We start from the raw sequence: 22,572 nt of genomic DNA, 5'->3' as shown, positions 1-22,572 counted from the left end.
GGACCCTTGGATGCATGGCTTGAACAGTAGACATGGGGGACTTCCTGTAGCCTCTGCATGGCCACACAGGGCAGAGCGCCTCTCTAACGAAGAGCCTTATTTCCTCTGGACTTGGGCTGAGGGACTGGAGGAAAAGAACCATGAGCAGTGAGTTTCTACCCTGAGTAAGACCTGGGCCAGCACAGAGATCCTGTCCCTTTAGGGTACAATCCAATCCTCAACCTTCAGACTTCATTTGAGCACCTACTGTATACTGGGCTCTGTAATGACATCTACCATTCGTTGAGCACCCTATGTGTGCATTTGCAGAGCACATACTACTTGGAAGATGTTGTAAGCATGAAGAGTACATGAAGAGCCACTGTGCTCTATGACTGTAACCGTCTTCATCATGTAATCACTTATATCCGATCTCTCTGTGCCTCAGTTTCCTTACCTGTACAATAGGGACAATCCTTCCTTAAAGGATTGAGGAGAGGATTAATGAGTTAATATACACAAAGCACTTAAAACAATGCCTGGTGTATAATTAAGCGCCTAACGTTTGCTGTCATGATTAATATTATTATTACTGAACATCCATTAATGTAAGACACTATAATTACTCTTGAGGCAATAGTAGTAAGGATTGCTGAGCACCTGCTGGGCACAAGGCCTTGTAATTAACATCAATATGATAATTGGGCCCCTTTTGTGAGCCAGAACTGGGTGACATACTGGAGACCCCAAGAGCAGAATCCTAGGCAAGGGTCTTATCACTCTGAAGAGAGGAAATAGGACTGTTTGGAAGGTATCTCCAGGAGAGTCAGGGATGACTCTTATGCAAATATGGACCTAGAACAAGAAGGGGATGGCTTTCAGGGGCCAGAGAGGGGCTTTAGTAATCACTCTTGAACTATCTCTTGAGCTGGGTCAAAATGGATCCAACAAGCTGTATTCCTGTGAATTTTCACCTGGGAAATGGGTCACTGGGGGGCCTGAGGACTCATCAAACAGAGGACAAAGTCTTCTCCCTGGGGAGGGAAGGGAGGTAAGAGACAGAGAAAAGAGCGTGCTGCACTGGTGAGCTTTGGATCTGGGGAGGATGTCCCTTGTCCTCCAGAGATGGAACAGAAGTAGAGGTGAATTCAGTGGGCTAGGGGTTCAGTGCCCCCTTCCTTCCTCCTACCCTGGGACCACCGTAGGGAACTCCTGGATATTTAGGTTGCCACCTTCTCTGCTTGGCTGTAGGGCTAGGCCACAGCAGGTCATCTCCCCCAGGAGTCATGGAACCTTGTAGACCTCCAGGTTCTGCATTATTTCAAGGGCAGCCCCATTCCACATTCTGAGTTGCTATTGGCCCTCACATTTCCAAGGAAACAGGAGAGCTCCAGCAAGAAGGGACTGGGCCTGAAATTAAGAGTCACAGAGAAATGGGCCCTGAGGCCTGAAATGGCCCCTGGGCAGCCTGGGAAGATGGCTCTGGACTCAACAGGCCTGAATTCTTGGGTGAGGACTCTCTCAGTTCTCAGCTTAGGAAGCTCCAGGCCTGGCTTGGGACTAGGAGGAGAGCCTCAGTAATCCTCGAGTCTGGGCCCTTTAGAGACCATCAAAACTATGCCACTCAAGTCACAGAAGGGGAAACAGAGGCCTGGAGAGGGGGGTGATGTCCCCAAGGTCTCAGGGCAGGCTAGTGGCAAAACTAGTCTGGAATCCAGTCTCTAGAGTCCCTTAGGCAAAAGAATGAGTAACTAAATGCCCTGTGGGGCTTCATTCCTCAACACCCAGGTCAGTGTCTCTGATGGTTTGGAGCCCTTGGTAACCCAGGGAACATTTTCATAGATATTCCCACCAAGAAATTTGGGACCACCTTATTCTGACCCTTCCAGCCCTCACCTGGCCTGGACAGACCCACTCTCTTCAGAGATTTCTCAGGAAGGGCCTTCCCTCCACCTGCAACCATCCCTGGTTTCCTGTTCCAACGCATCTCACACTAGCCATCATCCGGGTTTTGTCTACATCCACCCTGGGTCCTGGGCATTAATACCACATCTTTAAAAGAATAAATATACACGAAGCACTGAGAACAGCACTGACACAGAGTAAGTGCTCTACGAGGGTTTGCTATTGGCATCCTCCTCATCATCGTTTCTTTTCACCTTTCTGCTCACATGGGGCCGTATTAAAACCAATAACCATCCTGCAAAGGTATAAATCAGAGATCCCACACTCAAGTCTGTATGTAGGCCTCATATTCAACCCACAAGTACTTTTGTTCAGCCCTCTAAGCACCATGAAATTTTGAAATTTGTTGCTAACACACAGAAATCAGATTCCTGGCTTCTCTTGAAAGGCAACAGCCTATTTGAAAGCTGGGTTTAGATGAGATATTCCCTCTCTCCTCAGCCACAGTCTCCACCCCTCCCTACTACCACCCAGCCCAATTCACCCATTCACTTGTACCTGCCCAGCCCTGTTGGTCCTCAAGTTTATAACCCCTTACTTAAATGACTGTTTCCCCCACAACGAAGGCTTGGAAGGAGCATTTTGCCACAGAGAATTTATTTTCCACAACTGCAACCTGATGGACATGTGCCCACTTCATGGCTGTTGTCGATGTCACCACCAGCTGCAGGGTTTGGAGATGGGCTCAGGGGCTCTCCAGCCTGAGCGGATTGCTTCCCAGAACTTGGGCAGCCCACCTAAGGAAAAGATCCCGTTGCTGAACAGAGGGAGCTCAGGCAACTTTATGCCTGGCCTCTGCGGCAACATGGGAGTGAGATTCCGGCTGTGAAGCCGGCGTTGGCAGCTCGTGTTGGAGGAGTCATCCACATACCGCAAAGCATTATCACCCCTCATGGATGGCACCATGCAGGTGCTGATGCAGGAGTTGTCAGAGGCGGCCACTCTGGTGGAGTAACTGCGGGAGAAGGTGTGGTCTGGGTGGTCCAGGTGGATGGAGTTGGCAGTGCGTTCCAGGTAGTTGGCTGCAAGCCTTGGAAGGCTCAGGGCTGATTTTGGGCAGTTGGTGTAGAAGGCATTGGTGGATCTGTCGAGGTAGTTGATGCCTTTGATGAGTTGGTCCAGGAAGGTGGGGCTAGAGGGAACCGAGGGACGATCTGTGCAGAGTAGGCAGTGGGGGGTACCACGACAAGCAGGCTTTCTGGCCACCTTGGGGCAGTTTGCCAAGTGGCTTGTCTCTACGCACTTGGAGTTGTAGGGCCGGCCCATGCAGATTCTCCTCACTGAGAGTCTGGGGGAGCTGGGGCGGTCGGACTGCTCTGAAGGGCTGCTGCTCACCTCTGAGCCACTCGGGATACGAGAGTGCTTGGAGTTAGCCCCAGTCACACTGGGGCAGTGGGACCAGCCTGCAGTCTGGGCCAGAAAGGATACGTTTTTGGGATGGTTCAAGTGGCTGTAAGTGTTGGAACGGCTCATTTGGTGTCCAGACATCGTCCCGGTTGGGCAGACAAAGCTTCGCGGTAAGGAACTGCTGAGAACTCACCTGGAGGCTGCGTCCCTGGGCCTGGCAAGGAGGTAGCTGGGTCAGCTCTCCTTGGCTCCCTGCCACCTCCCTCCAGGCTGTCTCTCAGGGTGTTCCCTCTGCCTCCGGAAGGCCAACGCCACCCTTATCTCTCTCTGCATCCTCTTCCCAGGCCCAGGGATTTTCAAACTGGAAAATGGACACCATATTCTTTAGAAAGCAAAGAGCAAGAGGTGGGGAGGAAGGCAAAGCTCTTGAGAACAACTGAGGCCAGAGGATCCCCTAGAAAAAGTGAGGCAGACTCCTTTTTCCTTTGGCTCTAGCCCACATTCTGAAATTCCCATTCACCTTTTAAGCAGCGACTGCAGAAGACCACAAAGGCCAAAGAATGAATCTCTAATGGTGAAGTTCCAGACACTGAGACAGACATTCTTTGAGGTAATATCAGATAGCTAATCATCAGCTACACCATGCACCCAGATACTAAAAACTGTGTGTTAGAAGTGATGTGATGTATGCACTCTCTCTGTGCCCTGTCCTTTGCTTGGGCCTCATAAGTCTCACTAGAATTCAAGGAGGTAGTTACTATTCTTCTCCTATTTGACAGATGAGGAAACTGAGGCTCAGAGAAATGTTGGGACTTGCCTCAGTTTACACAGCTTATAAGTAGTGGGGACCAAGGTACTGTCTTAGGTGTATCTGATGATCCTTGAAAGACAAGGCCATGTTGTCAGGGTGACTTTGACCCTCCTCATGGTCTACTAAGGAAAAATTCTCACTACACCTGCACCGCCTGCCTGGATGAGGGCACTGATGGGGAGAACCAGGTGGAGAGGGGTGCTTGCTAACTCTGTAAGTTGATCTTGACTTTAGGAAACCCAAGTGAGGGGGCCAGGGGCAAAGAGGTGCTGTAAGTCTACTAATGGAGCTGGACTTGTGAGAGAGAACCTTCCAGAATATTTGGTCTTCATCCTCTCTGATAGCAGGGGATCTCCCTCATCTATCCCACAAGGGAAGGGAGCTTTGGGATTCTTACTCCTCCTGGTCCAAAAGTGGGCACTCCACAGGGACTAGGGCCTGACCAGGCTCTGGTCCATTTAACCCCACCTCCTGTCCCGGCGCCTGCCTGGGCAGTGGAGCCCCACCCCCCATTTCCATTGTCCCTCAGGGCCCCAGTACTCCCCCCAACCAGAAGGAAGGCTCTGATTTCTCTCCCCCACTTCTGCCAGCCTGATGCTAATTTTCCACTTCTGCCTAGTGAGAGCGGAGCCGTGTTTGAGCCTCTCCCACCCAGAAAACAGCTGCCTGCCCCTCTCGCATCGCACAGCCCCTCAGCTGCCCTTGTCCTTTGGGTCTGAATCGTGTGGAATGTCCAGATCCTTGCCTCTTCCATCCCTGGGTCCAACCCCACCCCATCGCCTCCTCCGGAAATATGGGAGGTGACTGAGGGCTGACCCCCGAGGGCCTCACCCCTCCCTTCCTGGCTGGCTGGGCAACCCCCCCCACCCAGCTGAAAGGGCCCTCTCCCACTCTCACTCTTCCTTCAGGAGGTAGATGACTTAGCCCTCCTCTTGTTCTCCACTGGGGGACACCCTCATGCCACCACTCCAGACTGCGGGCCATGTCATAGAATCACGGAATCCTGGGGCTGGGAGAATCTTCTAGGCGTCATCCCGGTCAGGCCCCTGCCCCAGGGCCAGCACCACATAAAGCTCTCCAGGACAGATGGGCCCTATTTTTAAAGTGAGGCTGGGGTGGATGTTTTCCAGGGTTCCCTGTTGTTTTTCTAGTGTCTAATTATGCTGAGAGTCAGGAAGTTCTGTGCCGGACCCAATATAACTCTCGTTGGCTGTAGTCAGCATCAATTACTTGTCTTTTCTCGTTGGGTCAGCAAACATTTGTTGAGTCTCCCTAAAGAGCTGTCCCTTTGAGTGACCCATAATGTAACTGCCCTTTCTTTCCTCCCTTCTCGCCTCGTCCTCATGCGGTCGACAGCCCCGTGTTGGGCACCTACTATGCTGTGGGCTGGAGCCTGAGGGTGCCATCGGGGGCCTCTAGTACGGATTTGTTAAATGAATGAACAAAATTCCCCCTTTGAGATCTCATGGTATTTGCCCGCCATCATTTCCTTCCTAAAACTATTGAAAATACACTTTAACTTTCTATTTTGAAAAATTTTCAAACTTACCGAAAACTTACAAGATAATGAACTCCCATACACTCTTCATTCAAATCTACTAATTATTAACATTTTGCCACATTTATCACCATACACACACACACACACACACACACGCACACACTGACTATTATCATTTTGAGAGTAAGTTGCAGACAACAGCAGCTTTTAGTCCAGAATCCTTTGGTCTGTATCTCCCACATGCTGGGAGAACAAGGACATTTTCTTACATGTCCAGTTGTCAAATACAGGAGCGTTAACATTGGTACAGCATCATTAGCTAAGATACAGTCCACACATGAATTTCATCAGTGATCCCCCTGATGCTCTTCATGGCAACTCCATCTCCCACCCAGGTACCAATTCAAGATCAGGCACTGCCTTTAGTTTTCAGGTCTCTTTGGTCTCCTTTAACCTGGAAGGTCCTCAGTCTGTCTTTGTCTTTTGTGACATTGGCAGTTTTGAAGAGTGTGGGCAAAATTGTTTGAGAGAATGTTCTCCAATTTATCTGATGTCTCCTAGTGATCAGCTCCAGGACCACCAAGCATACTCACATAGAAACCGCCTCTGGGCATTCCCCAGCCTGCAGTCTCTGAGAGTGAAGGGCCTTGTGCCCTGTGGTGGGGAGGTTATAGCCGCTGAAATGGAGCCAAGAGGAGAGATAGGAGGTACTCCCAAGAAGGAGGAAGAGGAGTGTAGGGAAACTCACTGGGCCAGGGAAGCAGTGGCAACCGTTCCCTTGTGGGGCCTCAGCCAGGCCTGGTTCTGTCCTGGGCTGGGGGCTGGGCAGGCGGCCAGCAAGAGGGCTGGGCCTCTGCACCGTTTGTCCTGACGGTACCCAGGCGCCGAGATCACTGGCCATTTCTGGCCTGGGCACTAAGAGCCTTTGGAAATAACTCCAGGACAATTATTTCAGGAGGAATGTGCTATTCCTCCATCTTCCCAGAAAGGCAGGCTCCGTCCCATAAGATCAAAAATGTCCCTCTCTGGCCTCCCCAACTCCAGGAGATCCCGGTCCTCTGGGGGCCACAGACACCTTCGGAGCCAGAAGGGGCTGGGAGCCCAGAATGGGGTCAAGGAGACTTAAAAGCCCCTTTCCCTGGTTGGGAGAAGGGTGATTCTGTCCTTAGATCCTGACTTCAGGCTGGGCCGGCTGGGGTCCAGCTGACTCCACGCCCAGGGACACATGGAGGGGAGGGTATGAGGAAGCTGTCTGTCCCACCTCTTGCCTGGACCCACCCCTGAGAAAGTGATGTGGTGGAGCACCTACTATGTGCCAAAGAACCTGACACTGTCAGTGCCAGGCCACCACAGCCACCCTCTCGTTTAATCCTCACAGCACTCCTAGGGTAGGTATCTTGTTTTCCAGATGAAGTCATTGAGGCTCAGAAAGAGCAAGAGACTCACCCAAGCTCACCCAGCAGCCAGAATTAAAACCAAATGTTCTAGTTCCAGAGCCAACAGACTTAAGCACTAAGCGAGGAGGAAGATGGGTCACCCATTCACTCGTGAGGATTCAGTAAGTGACCTTGTGAACTGAGAGGTTTGGGGAGGGGTCCAGTCTAGAAACACAGGCTAGAGGGAAGCTGTAGCTCTGTCTCTCACTAAGCCCCCATCCTCCATCACCCCCCAAGGCCAGCTGCCTCTCCCTCCCTAGCACTGCAGGGATGGATGCCAGGGTCTCAGAATGTCCTGGGTTGGTGGGGCACCCCTTCCTGCACAGTCTCCAGCCACAGCGGCCCCCACCCTTGCCCCATCTGGGTCATCTCCAACCTAGGCTCCTTAAATGCATTGCGAAACCTACTGCAACTCATGGGCTTTCCATCAGGCCTTGCCCCTCCCACTCTTTCCCTTCCTCCTGACTGCCCCTCCTTGAGGACCTACCCGCAACCTTTCTTTTCTTGTGCCCTACCAAGACCATCAGGAGTGATTTCCCCACCCTAGGTTCGAAGAGTTTAAAGACATCTCATTCTCCTGGGCTCCCCAAGAATGGAGGGAACAGCCCCCTTCTCCAGAGACCATAGGACCCTTCCCCATTAGTGCATACGCTGCTTATTAGCCCCTCACCTGCCACCCAGCAGGTTCCCCCCACCCTGAGAACCGTCCCCATACCTCACCCCAGCCCTGAGATGGTGGGAAGAGTGTCTCCTTGTCCTTTCAGCCACATGGCTCTCAGAAGCATCACACATAGGGAGCAAGCACTGCAGCTCAGCAGCCACACATGTAAGTCCATCTCAGTCCAAGGGACAGCTAGAGCCAAGAGCCAAGACACTGTCCCACCCTGCCTGGAGGACATCTGTCCCAGCCTCAAGCAACTATTGGCAGTGTGACTCACCTGAGCCCTTATCTGGCAGGGGACCAGCCTGCCTGCAGGGCTGAAAATCTCTCCTGGGCTGGGTTCTGGCCCTCCCCTAGCTGCAGCCTTCCATCCACACAAGCACAATGAGTCACACACCCTCATCCCCTAACACCCTCAAGGATGTGGGCCCTCTGCTCACCGGCTGCCAAAACAGCACTTCCCCAAGCCCACATGTGGCAGGTACAAGCCAGGACAGATCTGAGCTCAGGGGCACGGGGCAGGTGTGGCGTGGCAGAGCCCCAGCCAGCAAGAACATCCCTCCTGCCAAGCCACCTCTGGGCTTTTGAGGTAGAACAGTCATTCTGGGAGGGGACAGGACTCTGTCTTTACGGGGCTTGGGAAATTCCCTCTAAGGGGGATGGGGATGAAGGTCATGTGTAGGCTTCTACACATCCTTAGATACACCCTTGCTGAGAGAAGACACAGGAAGGAGGAGAGCAGTAACTGGCTTGTGCTGCGACCCTGGGTAAGTGTTGAACTCCAAACCTCAATCTCCCAACCTGTAAAATGGGGGCAAGGAAGGTGCCCAGTTAAATCGCTGGCTCAACTGACTTGCGGTAATAGCTAATGTTCATGAAATGCCCCCATGTTGCAGGCACAGTGCAGCTGCAGCGGTACTTGGGAGCCAGCTCACGCTGGCTCACAAGAACCAGCTCTTAAATATTCTAGAATCTGGTGTACTGGTTGTTAAACCATTGGTAGCCTGAAATCAGCCCTCGTGGGAATATTTATACCATAGGAATTGGCAAATGCAACACGTCAGGGTTTTTAAAGTTTGTTTGTTTTGTTTTTCTTTTTTCTTTTTTTGAGCCCCCAGTTCACCAGCACACCATTGAAGCCCTGTGACTGTGGCCAAATGACTTAACCTTTTTGAATCTCTGTTTCCTTACCTATAAAACCATAATAATCACAGCCTGCATGTATCGAATGCTTACTGCATCCCAGCTGCTGCATTTATGCTGCTGTGTGTAGTTTTATGCATCAACTAGACTGGGCCATGGGATGCCCAGATACCTGGTTAAACATTACCTCTGGGTGGTTTTGTGAGGTTGTTTCTGGAAGAGATTAACATTCAGATTGGTGGGCTGAGTAAAGCAGAATGGCCTCCCCAATGTGGGTGGGCAATATATAATCTGTTGAGGCCCTGAATAGAACAAAAAGGCAGAGGAAGGTTGAATTCATTCTCTGCCTGACTGATCGAGCTGGGACATCCATCTTCTGTCCTTGGTGCACCTGGTCCTCAGATCTTCAGACCTAGGCTGGAATCTACACCACCAGCTGTCTGGTTCTTAGGCCTTGGAACCACGTCACCAGCCTTCCTGGTTCTCCAGCTTGCAGACAGTGGGTCATGTGACTTCTCAGCCTTCATAACTGCATGAGCCAATACCTAATAATAAATAAATATATGTGTATATATAAAAATAATGTAGCATAGATACAGTATATATGCTATATAATATATAGTATTATATAACATAGTGTTTTATATATATATATTGCTATGTGTGTCTGTGTATATATAAAAATTCTGTCCCCTGGCAAAATCTGTATATTGAAACCTAATCCCCAATGTGATGGGATTTAGAGGTGGGGCCTTTAGGGGGTGATTAGGCCACTGAGGGTAAAGTCCTCATGAATGGGATCAGTGCCTTTATAAAAGAGTCCCCAGAGAGCATCCTTGCCCCTTGCATCATTTGAGGATGCAGTGAAAAGACAGCTGTCTCTGACCCAGGAAGTGAGCTCTCACTAGACCCTGAGTCTGCTAGTGCCTTGATCTTGGACTTCCCAGCCTCCAGAACTGTGATAAATAAATGTTATTTAAGTCACTCAGTCTATGGAATCTTTGTACTAGCAACCAGACTACAAAGACATATATATATATATATGTGTGTGTGTGTATATGTTTGTGTGTGTGTGTGTGTATATACACATTTCTGAGACTAAGAAATATGTATATGTATTTCATTTTGGTTCTGCTTCTCTGGAGAACCTTGACTACCACACTGTGCTGAGTGCTTTATATGCATTCACTCATTTACTCCTCGTTACAGCCTTAGGAAGTAGATGTTAAAAGCATCCTCATTTTTTAGATAAGATACTGAAGGGTAGAGGCGAAGTAACTCACCTAAAGGAACATGGCCAAGATACAAATCCAAGCTATGTGGCTCAGGTCTGCCCGCCAACCACTGCACCTCTTGCCTCCAGGGCCATCATCACAGTCGCCATTTATTAAGCATTTCTTTTTTAAAAAATATTTTATTTATTTGTTATTTATTATTTCATTATTTTACTTTGGTGAGGGGGAGGCAATTCGATTTGTTTACTTTTAGAGGAGGTACTGGGATGGAACCCAGGATCTCGCGCATGCTGAGATTGTGCTCTACCACTTGAGCTGTACCCTCCCCCCTTATTAAGAATTTCTTAAGTGGAGGCATGGCGCTAAGGGCTTCCCACATAGAACGGGTGGATCCCTAAAGCCCTTCAGTCTTCTGAGGTTACTTTTTCCTTTAACAATTAAGGAAAATAGCTCAACCCTCCATTCCATGTGCCATGGGAGGTTCAGAGTCTTCCTCACTGTCTCTGAGGAAGCCGAGGGGGCTGCTGTGGCCTCTTGTCACCCCTCACTCTGAATCCCTGCTTCTCCCCGAATCCTCAGCCCACTCTTCTGTGACTGCCACCTTCTCTCAGCAAAGTCGCGCCCTTCTCAGACCCCCATGACCATTGCTCCCCCTCATCTGTGCCCAGAACCACCACAGACAGGCAGCTGTTGTGTGTGACAGACTTCATGGAAGGCACAGGGACGACAGATGGTGACAAGACAGCACAGGACAGAAAAGAGACCGACATGGAATAAATGGCCGTAACTCAGCTGTTCATGTCTCCTGGCCTCCTGTCTCCTCGGGCCCAGGCCTCCCACCACCAAGCTCTCAGGACACCCTTCACCCCAGCTCCTTCGCCAGCCCTGCTTCCAGGGCATCCAGCCTCACAGCTTCCCACCCTCAGGCTGCTGATGCCAAAGCCACCATTTCTGATTCTTCATTGACCCTACAAAGTGGCTCCTTGATTCCCATCTGGGGTGGGGTGGGGGGCAGTCACCTTCCACATATCAGTGTTTTCCTCCTGTCGCTCCCACTAAGATGTAGAGCAGCTGGTGACGATGTCCCCTGCCTGTAAACATGCTGCAGATGACCGGATCCTTTCAACACCATCGGGAGGCAGAGGCTTTATCCTCCCAGGGAGTTACTTAGCAGTGAGGTTCTGCTTCGTTCACTTTCTACCAGACATATGACCTCGGGCAAGTTTCTTCCCTTAACTGAGCCTCAAATCTGGGAGCTGGGATAATAAGAATACTTGCCCCACAAGGCTGGTCCCCCGGGGTGTGGTAAACTCTCAATAAACACGGGCTATTCGTTATTAGACAGAAGAGGAAATTGGGTTCTAAGCCCAGCTGTGTCCTTATTGTGCTGAATGACCTGGGCCTCCGTTTGTCCAGCTGGAAGGAGAAGGTGGGACTGAATGGTCTCTAAAGCCCATTCCAGGCCTGCCGTTCTCATTACGGCATCCGGGAGTCTACCGTGTGTGCTCAGCATGCTTCCGGACCTCGCTCTACCTATGTCTTCGTCTCGACATACATTTGGATCCTTTCTAATAAACTGGCGAACGTGAGTAAGGTGTTTTCTTGAGTTCTGCAAGCCATTCTAGCAAATTATCAGACCTGAAGAAGGGGTCGTGGGAACCCCCAATTTATGGTCAGGAGTATGGGGGTGGCCCCTGGCTGCCAGCAACTGGTGTCCAAAGTGGGGGCGGTCTTGTGGAACTGAGCCCTGTAACTTGTAGGATCTGGCGTTGATACCAAGGAGATAGTGCTAGAAGTGAATTGAATTGTCGGGTACCAGTAGGTGTTAGAAAACACCTTGCAGCCTCTTTCTAAAAAAGCTCTTACATGGAGCCCACAAAAGAAACAAGTCCCAGGAGGCAGACAAGGAGAGGCTCCGGTTCAGGAAAGGAGGCACCAGGGAGCACTGGGAAGGGTGACAGAGCTTGGTGGTGGCTCCCCAGGGGCATGGTACTCTTCCTTACATGCTTGAAATATTTCATGATCATCAACTTAAAAAAAAAATAAAAAGGCAGAGATGGCATGCAGCAGAAAGAGCCCAGGATGGAATCTGGAGTTTGGGGTCCTGGCTTCGGTTTTGCCGCCGGACCACTCTGCGACTTGAGCTTGTCACAGCCCTCCTCTCGACCACAGGGGCCAGTCTCCAGCAGCCCTTCCTGAGCTGATATTTGATTAGATAGTTTTCATTTTCTTCTATCCAAACATGTACTGAGTGTCTAATAGGTGCTTATCTATTTGCCTGTCTGACCTCCTGAGCAGGCACTGAGGCCCTGGACGGTAAGGGCTGTCTCCTCATGCCTGTCTCCGAGTGCCAGCACAAGCCCCCGTGCGTAGTGAGTTATTTGAACGAAGGAAGGAAGGACTGAATGAATGACTGCCAGGCCGAGTCCTGGAACACCTCTGCCCTTGAAGGGCTTGGAGTCTGTGGTTGGAGGCCCCCGTGGGGAAGCCTGGGGTCTCCTGAGGACTGAGCTTGCTCAGTGTCCGTCCGCTTGCCGATACCTCTGGGGTGGCTGCAGGATCAGGAAGAGAGCCAGCTTGGGGGCTGGGAGGTCTCCACTTCCTGCTACAGAGACCCTGCCCAAGACTGACTCCATCCCTGTCCTCTGACCCCACCGGGAGAGCACCAAGAAACAGGCCAGAAGGCAGGAAACTCCCCTGGGCCCAAGCTCCTATCAGGCCCCAGCTGAGCCCTGAGTCCAGGGCCCACCCTCCTCGCCTGGCCTGCGGAGCTCAGCTGCTCTGCCCCAGCTCCCCAGAACCTTCGTGGTCCCTGAGGCCACTGCCAATAGTTCAGGAAGTACCAAGCAGCCTGCCTGTGCAGAGAGGGCAACTGAGGTTAGGAGACCAAGGTTCAGGTCCCACCTCTGCCTCTCAGACGCTGGGTGAGTGTGGGCATTTTATCTGCCTCCCCAAGCCTCAGTTTCTCCATCATGTTTACACTCAAGGTTGTTGTGGAGATCAAAGTAGGGATGGTCTTCATCTCATACCATATTCAAGGAACTCAAAAATAAGTCAAACTTACAGATACAGTCGAAGCCACCTGAAGCCCTCGCCAACCCTACATCCTCCCTGCTTGGAGGGTGTCACCATCCTGGTCTCTGATGACCTTTGCTATCATGTTTATCCTGTTCCCACACACTGCTGTACCAAGTAGCGTTGATTTGCATGCTTTCAAATGCTCTATATATTATGATATTATACCGAATGCATTATTCTCTAATTTGCTTTTTTACTCAATGAAATGCTTTTGAGATCTAGCTGTGTGGATACACGTCACTCCAGTTCAATAATTTTGTCTTTAGTAGTGCATTCTACAAATGTACCACAATTCATTCATTCTCCAGTCGGTATACATTTAGGTTGTTTTTATGTTTTGTTATTTCAAGCAGCGTTGAAATAACTCTTCTTTTACATGTCAAAAATGGCTTGTGCAAAGATGAGTGTTTTCGGGGAACTTGCATTCATTGACCAGTGGTGTTCATGATTCCTTTTGATGACACCATCTCCTGAACCCCAAATGGAGGCAAACAACTTGACAATGAAACATACCATTTGAAGCTGGGATTTTGTGGAGCAAGGGCAATAATTGTCACGCGCTCTTCAGTGCTTCCTATGGGCAAGCCCCATGCCAAGTGTTCCACCTGCTCAAATTCTCAACAACAACAATGAAAATCCCTGTGAGGGAGCTACTGGTTTCCCCAGCTGAGGAAACTGAGGTACAGAGAAGTCAGGCATCTTGGCCAAGGTCACACAACAGTGGTTGAACTTGAATTCAAACCAAACCTGCGTCTATCTGACTCCACTGCCTGTATTTTAGCCAGATAGACCAGAGGGGCCCCAGTAAAAGCATAAAGGCAAGAGGGACTAATCCCAACCGTGGACTCAGAGAGATCTTCCTGAGGAAGGCGCCGGTCCCAACTGGCCTGGACAGATGGGGAGCAATGCAGTGGCAGCAACAGGCAGCATCCGGGAAAAGAGACACTTCAGGCCCAGGCACAGAGCCTGGGAGATTTAGCACCGCCTTCACTCACCTTCCCTGGACCCCTTCCTGCCTCACACCTTCCTTGCATGCCTCTCTTTACCTTGATTCTATCCTGATCTGTCTGTTGCCCATCGTTCTTCCCAATTCTTCTATTTTTCATTCTTTTTCCGTTGTGTCATTTCTCTCTTCGTTCCCGCAACCATCTATCCTTCCATTCATCTATCCATCCATTCATCTGACATGAACTGAGCAACGATACTGTATGGGCATTGGAGCCTGGGTGATGCCGTCCCTAGAACTGGTGCTGAGTGAATCCATCATGTCCATGAGGAATCTCTGAGACTGGTCCTCTTCCTCACACACACCCATACACAAACCAGGCAGCCTAAGAAATAAAACCTGAAGAGAGTCATGGCTCTCAGGCGCCCCCTGCTGGTAACATTAGAGATTACCTGCTAGGCTGGGGAGTTCCAGGGTGACTCAGGGCGGGGGCTTCTGGGGCTTCCCAAAGTCACTCCTGCACAGCAACTTCTGCCACTTAGGGCTCCTCAGGGTGGGGTTCTTGTCAGAAATGTTTAATTCCCTAACTCTCGCCAGGCTCAAGCCTAAGAAGCAGTGACAGAGATTGTTCAAAAGTGAATGCTTGTGTCTCCCCAAATTTATATGTTGAAACCTAACCCTGGATCTGATGATGTAGAAGATGCGGGCTTTGAGAGGTAATGCGGTCACAAGGGTGAGGCCCTCATGAATGGGACTGATGCCCTTATAAGAAGAGACACGAGAGCTTGCCTCCTTGCTCTCTGCTTTCTTATCCACGTGAGGATGAACTGAGAAGACGGCCACTGGCAAACCAGGACACCAGATCTGCCGGCACCTTGATCTTGGACTTCCCAGCCTCCAGAACTGCAAGGAATAACTGCTTGTTGTTTAAGACACTGAGTCTATGGCATTTTGTTACAGCAGCCTAAGTAGACCGAGACAGAGATGTTTGTTTGTTTTGATGGGGAGGACTGTGTGCTCTCCAGTGTGTGTGTGAATCATGCACGTGTGTGCTCTGCTGTGTGCACATGGGGAGCCAAGATGCACATTCCAAGCACATGTTGTACACTACGCCCCGGGCATGATGGAGACGTGCGTGTGAGTGATCCTAACCTGTGCATACCAGGTGTCCTCAGGGAATGTGCGTGGGAAGACATGCATGCAGCCTCCTTACACATAGATGGGACAACCCGGGCCTCAGCTCCCAGAGTTCCCTAGTGAGGCTGGCTGTCCACTGACACCCTGTGTTGGCTTCCTTACCTTCCCTGTCTCACTTCCCTGCCCCCTGCATGGGCTTCTTGGGATCACCTCCAAAATAAGCCACCTATATTCAAATCCTTATCCCCAGGTCTGCTCCTGGGACAATGGAGGAGGCCTCCCAAGGGAAGAGGCCAATTCTCTGAGGCTGGCGGGGCCCAAAGCTGGCAAGAGCCTGGGTCCCCGGTGCCATCACTGCAGCTCTGAGTTAATCAATCGGCAGCTGTCCCACCTACCCACCCTGATCCCTGCCTTCCAGTTAGGTGAGAAACCTCTGACTATGTAAGTCTCTTTTAATGGAGTCGTCTGTTCCTTGTGGCTGAAATCCTTCCAGGAATAGGTGCTTTCCAAGGGTGTATTCCGCATGAAGGGCAGGTCAGCCGCCAGTTGAGGATGAGCCATAGTGGGGACATCACTGCTGAGTGTGCATGTGCACGTGTGTGTGTGCATGTGTGCATACCAGGTGCACTGGCGAGTGCCTGCTGTGTGCAGGCCCCTTGCAGGGGCTGTGTCTCTGGGATGCAGAATTGGGTCAGCCTGGCTTGTCTGGGCCCATCTCTTGTGGTTCCCCTGTCAGTTCCAGGCTTCATCTTTGTTGAGCACCTCCCTTGTCCTCAGCCCACCTGCTTCTCTGCTGGCCCACCTCCTCCATCCACCCTGGTTACCTGGACAACCTCTGTAGAATCCCAGCTAGTCTCCTCAATGGTATTCTTGCTCCTTTTTAAACTATTTTTTACTCAGCAGTCAGTGATAGAGTTTGAAAACATGTTGGATCACATTGTTCTCTTGTTACAAACCCTTGAAAGGCCCCCTGTTGCTCTGGGGCACCTGCCCTCGCTGAGTTCTCCGATCCTGTCCCTCACCTCCCACGGAAGCTCCACCCTTAGGTTTATTCCTCACTGCATTGCAGTTGGGCCAGGAATGGGGGGACTGACCCCTGTAGGCTGGATTTCCCAGGCACCTGTGACAGCTTCCTTCCAGCTGGGTTCAGCCAATGGGAGGCACTAGTGTGGTTTGGAGGGTGGGATAAAGAGAGAAACCAGGGTATTTCTCCAACACCCTCTTCATGGCTCCCACTGGACAGGCCTGGGCTGGGCCCAGCTCCTGCTAAGCATCCTCAGGTCATCTCATCCCTCCGTCCCCTCATCCTGGGAGGCAGCTGTGGCTAAGCTCTAGGTTATACCACCTTCCCTGTTGTCTTCGTAGCTAACGAATTCCCTCCACTTCAAATATGCAAGATTTCTGTTTTCTGGTTTGACCCTTACTGATAACCACCAACTATCTGACTGTCCAGCCCGAGGAGGAAGCCAGTAGCCTACGGAGGGCAGAGCTTTGGAAACAGAAGAGACCAGAACCCGAACCTTGCTGTACTGCCCCTGTGCTCCCTCATGCCTCTGGACTTGAAGTCAAGTCCCATAAGATGATAAATTTCTGAACTCTATCTTTGGTAGGGTTTCCTGCTGCTTGCATCTGAAAACATTTATGGTTTAAAAAAAAAAAACCTTTGTGGTATTTGGTGCTAGATACCTGTAGCTGTCCCCAGTATCTGTTTTCTCTTTCTTTCATGGTAAGAGGCATTTTCCTTGAGCAAAGGGCATTTCCCAGTCTCGCAGGGAGCCAGAGGGGCCACAGGCTGATTTCTGACACCTGTCAGAGGAGATGATGCAGATTCCAGGTTGGGTGCTTAAAGATAAAACAGAAGCTTGTCCCTTCCCTTTCTCCGCAGTGTGGGTGCCGTGTAGGAGTTGCTGTGCTGGTTTCCTAGGGCACAAACTGGGTCTCTTAACAACAGAAATATATCCTCTTATAGTTCTAGGGGCTAGAAGTCTGAGATCAAGGGGTCAGCCAGGTTGGTTCCTCCTGAGGGCTGTGAGGGAAGGATCTGTTTCAGGCCCCTCTCCTTGGCTTGCAGGTAGCTGTCTTCCTTCTATGTGTGTCTCTCTGTGTCCAAATTTCAGCTTTTTATAAGGATACATGTCATATTGGATTAGGGCCCACCCAAATGACCTCATCTTAACTAACTGCATCTGCAGCGACCCTATGTCCAAATAAGGTGGTGTTCTGAGGTACCAGGGGTTAGGACTTCAACATAGGAATTTGGGGGGGGTACACAACTGAACTCATACCACATGCCTTGTGGGTGAGGACACACCCTAGGGATGGAGGAACTGAGAAACAGCAGATGACGTCCCAGAGCAAAGCTTCCATGCCAGCTTGGACTTTGAAATTACAGGAGAATAAATTTCTCTCTTATTCATGCACTGTTGTTTGGGTTACGTTCAACCACATGTGTGTCATAGGTCAGGGTCTGGAAAGGGAACAGATGTCAAGCCCAAGGGGTAGTTGAGGACTATTTAGTAAAAGTGCGGACGGGGTTGGAGAAACTAACAAGGGATGGTGGTGAGACATCTCAAGGCTAGCAACAGTGGGGAGCTGATACCACCCCCGGCCTGAAGAGGCAGAGGGAGGAGGCAGTTCATGGAGCCCTGAGGTTGCAGGGAAAGGAGAAGCCCGCTGATAGGAGCTTGGGCCTTTGATGGAGGGACGCAGATGACTCAACAGCTCCCTCTTCCTGTCCTCCAGTCTCCTGCCAGCACCTTCCATTGTCTGGACCAGACCCAGAGGACAAAAGAGCCCAGGGGTGCTTTCATCAGTTCAGCCAGTGGAGCAGAGGAGATGGAGGGCACCCGGGGGACTGATTCCCAGTTCCTGCTGCCACACTCCCCCTGCTGGCTGTGGACTCAGGAGGCTTTGTCTTCTTGGCAAGAGGACCCCTGGTGACCAGATCTGTGCCTGGAATCTAGTAGGTGTTCGACAAATATTGGTTGAGTGTGTATGTGCCAGGAGGGCAGAGAGGTGAGAGCAGGGGAAGGAGGGGACTTCATACCTTCAGCTCCTAAGTCACCATTGTCCTCCAGAGCAGCAGGGGCTGGGGGTGGAGGTGGGATTTCCCTCCCACCTTGCTCAGCCCCAGGAAGTCTCCTGCCCCTCCCACCCCGTCCCTCCTCCAAGCCATTGCCCAACCGTGGCAGTGGCTTCCTTGGGGCAAGAGCCACCTTCATGCCATCCACACCCTGGGTCCCTTCAGGGGCTTCTTGGTGTCATTGCAGGGTAGATAGGGCACTGTCTGATCCCTGAGGCTGGGCTATCCCATCTGAGAGGGATGAAGCTTGGGAACTTCAGGGCGATGAGGCACCAATAAGTCTGGGACTTTAGATCACTGTGAACATTGGCACCTTAAAGGCACTGAGAAGTCCTGCAGGAAAGATCCATTTGAACTCTGTTTAATTTTGTATTTCCCAATCCCACTGGACCTTTGATTCTTTATTGAGTGCCTACTGGGTTCTGTGTGAGAGCTGAGCTCCCAGCATTGAGCCAAGCAGGGTCTCCATCCTCGTGGCTCACTTATCATAGAACATCAATTCATATTCTCTGAACGCTGCTCTTCAGAATCAGGATCTGAACGTTGCTGCTAGGCTTCTCTGGACACACAGAGGGGCCGGCCTCCAGACATGCCCTTTATGCGTGTCAGGGTCAGAAGAGTCAAGACATTTGAAGCATCTTTAGCTCCGTTCATTCACTTGTTGCCTCTTTTAATGTAATGTGTATATATGCACATTTTAAAAATTAATTAATTACTTAAATTTTTTTGTGGGGGAGGTAAGTAGGTTTTATTTATTTAAATGGAAGTACTGGGGATTGAACCCAGGACCACATGCATGCTAAGCACACACCCTACCACCGAGCTATACCCTCCCTGCTAATGTAATATGTATATTGAGCACATACTATGTACTACTCCCCTTCTGGCATTGGGGATTCAAACATAACCCTCTGGAGCTTCCCATCAGAGGGTAACTAGGAATAATGAAAGCATTCTCCCCTAAGAAAAGGCTCCCCAGCCGCCCAGCCTCCCTGCCCTCCCCAGGCCGACCTCCCAATTCTCCGTGCTCTCCTGCACACCCGAAACTTTACCGCCAGTTCAGGATGTGGCTTGCTTTGCTTTACCCTGAGGCCTGCTGTAGATCCGGCCCCTCTGGCTTCTCTGGCCAGCTCCCTCTTCCCAGGGGAAAGGGATTTTGCTCCAGCTGCTCTGAGGCCAGAAACTCCCAGAGGATTAATCAGTGGCACAGCTGATGGTGAGGCCACAAGGCCTTGGGGGTAAAACCACATGACAGGGGTTGTGATGGGAGAGTGGTCCCAGAGGATCCCGCTCCCTTGGGATGGAGCAGAGGGCTGGGGTGGCTGCGTGTCTGTCTGCAGAGCTGGCAGAGAGGCTGGGATGTGCTCAGGGCCACTTGGATAAAGGCTAGGGGGCTCATCGTGTGACATTAGGGGGCCAGGCGGTGACAAATGCGGGGCATGGTCCTTGAGTGGTCTTAATTTCCCATCTGTCAGAGAGAAGAGATGGACTGGACCATCTTTTAGGCTCTGTCTGTTTCAGACAAGCTACAGTGGGATCTGGGAAGTCCTGACCGGCCCCTCCTGCTCCTAGCCACCTCCTTGGCCTCTCCCTCTTTCTTCCTCAGTTCAGGGTCGGGGAAATGGCTCTGAGCTTCAAAGCTGAGTAAATAAACATGTCCGGGCTCATAGGGAACAGTGGGTAATGGAGGGCACTGCTATTTTTATCACACTTGGAAGGATTTTCACAGCAGCTTCTGTTCCACACACTCCCACGCGGGCCCAGGCCACTGGAGTAGCCCCCATCACTGTGGGTGTGATCCGAGGGGCTGCACCCCTAAAAGAAAACCTGCCCAGTTGACGCCTGACATTCCACCTGGGGGGGTCTGATGGAAGCAGCTAAGGACAGCCCCCTCCCATGCTTGCAGAACGTAGGAGCCCCAGAAGGGTGGCCCCACCCTGAGTCAGGAACACTAGCAGGAAGGAGTCTGGTGATCCTTAGAGCCCTGGGCAATGAGGAGAGACCAGCCTTGCTCAGGAAAGTCTGAGGAGCCAGTTTGCCTTACTCAGCAAATGTTCGTTGAGCCCCTACAAAATGTCAGCCCTGGGCTGGGAGGCTGTTTCCAATAGCCAACAAAGGTGTGCAAAGTCTTTTCTGCAGAATAATGTGGATTAAATTCACTGACTTGGTGCCAGGCACTGTGCCTCACACTTCACTAAGGCAATCTGGGGTATTGCTCTGTCTCCAAAATACACCCTGATCCCACCCATCTCTCTCCATTTCTGACTCTGCAATCCCAGGCCAAGCCCCACCTGCAACCTCTGCTTTGCCCGGGCAACTGAAATAGCTCCAGCTGGTCCCCCTCACACTCTCCCCACAGTCCTTCACATAGTACCTGGGAAGAGATCTTTAGAAAGTATAAGTGAGATTCCAGGTGCTTCCCCTACTTTAATCGCCACCGCCACCCGCTAAGGTTTTCTCTTGTACTTCGAATAAAGATCCAACTCCTATTGCCCGGACCTGCAAAAAAACCCAACAGGGTCTGCTTCCCCCACCACTTTCTCTCTATTTCTTATTCTCTCTCTCTCTCTATCTGGATTTCAGATAACAGAATTGGATTAATCATAATCCTCGGTCCATGACACACTCTCATCATTGTTTAAATTATCATTACTCTGCACATGGGCCACTTTTATTTATTAGACGTTCAGTTATTTTAGATAATGCAGTTGGCACCTTCAAAGCCACAGCTAAGCTATGACACAGGTGAATCTCAAAAGCATATGCTAAGTGAAAAACACCCAGAAACAGAAGGTATATACTATATGCTTCCATTTGTATGTAAACATTCTAGAAAAGGCAAGAGCAAAGAAAGCAGATGACTAGTTGCTGGGAGTGGCGGGGGAGCAGGTGTGTGGGTGGGATAGAATGTGACAAGAAATCTTGGGGGTAATGAAAATGTTCCGTGATTGTGGTGGTGGTTACATGACTGTATACATTTGTCAAAATGTATTAATTTTACAATAAAAACTAGTAAATTTTATTATATGTCAATTAACCTTCAGAAAAGCTAAAACCAAACAAAAAACTACCAAAACAAAGCTAGAAGCTCTAGCAACATCTAATCTATCCTCTTTGCCTCCAGCCCAGACTTAAGCTAACCATGATCCGGAATCCTATGTTCATCACACCTTTGCTTGCCATTTTATACAGTTTTATTCACCTACTTGTAGTCCTTAGAAGCTATATTTTTAAATTTAAATGATTTTTTATTCTATAAAGAGAGTATTAAACTGCATTTAATCTTCTGATGCCTTTTTTTCTTCTTTATTTATATTCCGAGGTATTATCTGCATTGTGGCTTGTCACTGCAATTCACTCCTTTTGACTGTTGGTTAATATTCCATTATGTGACTATACTACACATATTCATTCATTTGCCTTGATGGACATCTGTACTGTTTCTAGATTTTTGCTATTGAGGATTGAGGACAGGGCTGCTGGGAAGACTCTTGTTCGTGTTCCCTGGGGCATATGTGCACAATTTTCTTGAGGGTTCATACCTAGGAGTGGAACTGCTGGATTACACGTGAATTCAGCTTTAGGTGTCACTTCTTTGACCTCATCCCTCACCACTTTTTACTTTGACTACCGTGCTTCAGTCTCACTTATCTCCTCTCCTTGAAGAAGCCAAGCCCTTTCCAGCCTCCAGACCTTTGTACCTGCTGTCCTTTCTACCTGGAAAGCTTTTCCTTCAGGGCTTCCCATGGCTGGCTTTTACTTACCCTTTAGAACTCAATCGAACACTACCTCCTCAGCCCAAAAGTCACTGTCTCTGGCCCCTGGTCTAAAGGAGTCTCTCCTCTTCCCACCCCAGTCACTTCCACCACACATCACCTACCACCATCATCAGAGATAGTCTTTCCTTATTTTTGTTGATTTGTCATTGTCTCTCCTGTTAGACTCAAGCTCCAGGAGAGCTGGGACCATGTCTGCATCCCCCCAAACATCTTGATATAGAGAGTGTGCTCAACAACAACAAAAAATTTTATTGAGGTAGATACTAATATTAATCCTACGTTAGAAAGGAGAAATCTGAGGCTCATAGAGGTTAAACCACGTGCCCAAGGACGCAGAGCTTGGAGGTGGCAGAGCCAGGATTTGAACCTAGATGTGACCAATCCCAGAGCCATGTTCTTCCCTGGAACATGACTGACTTGTTCTGATGTGAACTTTCCTTCCTCCTCTCCCATTATCAGCTTGCCATTCAAT

At 50.2% G+C, this 22,572-nt stretch overlaps 1 protein-coding gene and 1 long non-coding RNA gene across 6 annotated transcripts; one reads left to right on the top strand and one right to left on the bottom strand.

Moving 5' to 3' along the window:
• Nucleotides 1–2,522: 2,522 nt before the first annotated feature.
• LOC102530236 (uncharacterized) lies at nucleotides 2,523–5,084 on the bottom strand. Of its 5 annotated transcripts, XM_072975836.1 has the most exons (4): nucleotides 5,000–5,059; nucleotides 3,607–3,652; nucleotides 3,485–3,505; nucleotides 2,523–3,354 (listed from the first exon to the last, which is right to left on the bottom strand). In XM_072975836.1, exons 2-4 carry the CDS (start codon nucleotides 3,622–3,624, stop codon nucleotides 2,599–2,601), a joined length of 795 nt encoding a protein of 264 aa, XP_072831937.1. In that variant the 5' UTR covers nucleotides 3,625–3,652; nucleotides 5,000–5,059; the 3' UTR covers nucleotides 2,523–2,598. The 5 variants fall into 5 exon arrangements, with proteins under 5 accessions (XP_072831937.1, XP_072831938.1, XP_072831935.1 ...); XM_072975837.1 differs by lacking the exon at nucleotides 3,607–3,652 and having other exon boundaries at nucleotides 2,523–2,681; nucleotides 2,816–3,505; nucleotides 5,000–5,084; XM_072975834.1 differs by having other exon boundaries at nucleotides 2,523–3,505; nucleotides 5,000–5,056.
• Nucleotides 5,085–5,151: 67 nt separating this feature from the next.
• Nucleotides 5,152–8,452, top strand: LOC140700956 (uncharacterized). Its single transcript, XR_012079720.1, has 3 exons — nucleotides 5,152–5,206; nucleotides 7,012–7,161; nucleotides 8,401–8,452. It is a non-coding gene; the product is annotated as an uncharacterized lncRNA (long non-coding RNA).
• Nucleotides 8,453–22,572: the final 14,120 nt, after the last annotated feature.

Source organism: Vicugna pacos, chromosome 13, assembly GCF_048564905.1.
Source record: "Vicugna pacos chromosome 13, VicPac4, whole genome shotgun sequence".
In the NCBI taxonomy this organism is placed as follows: domain Eukaryota; kingdom Metazoa; phylum Chordata; class Mammalia; order Artiodactyla; family Camelidae; genus Vicugna; species Vicugna pacos.
Note: the sequence above shows the minus strand (reverse complement) of the source record. Positions and strands in the feature narration are given on the sequence as shown.

Excerpts from the sequence above, each read along its gene's own strand:
- LOC102530236 (XM_006196739.4), bottom strand. The coding sequence starts at position 3,432 with ATGTCTGGACACCAAATGAGCCGTTCCAACACTTACAGCCACTTGAAC.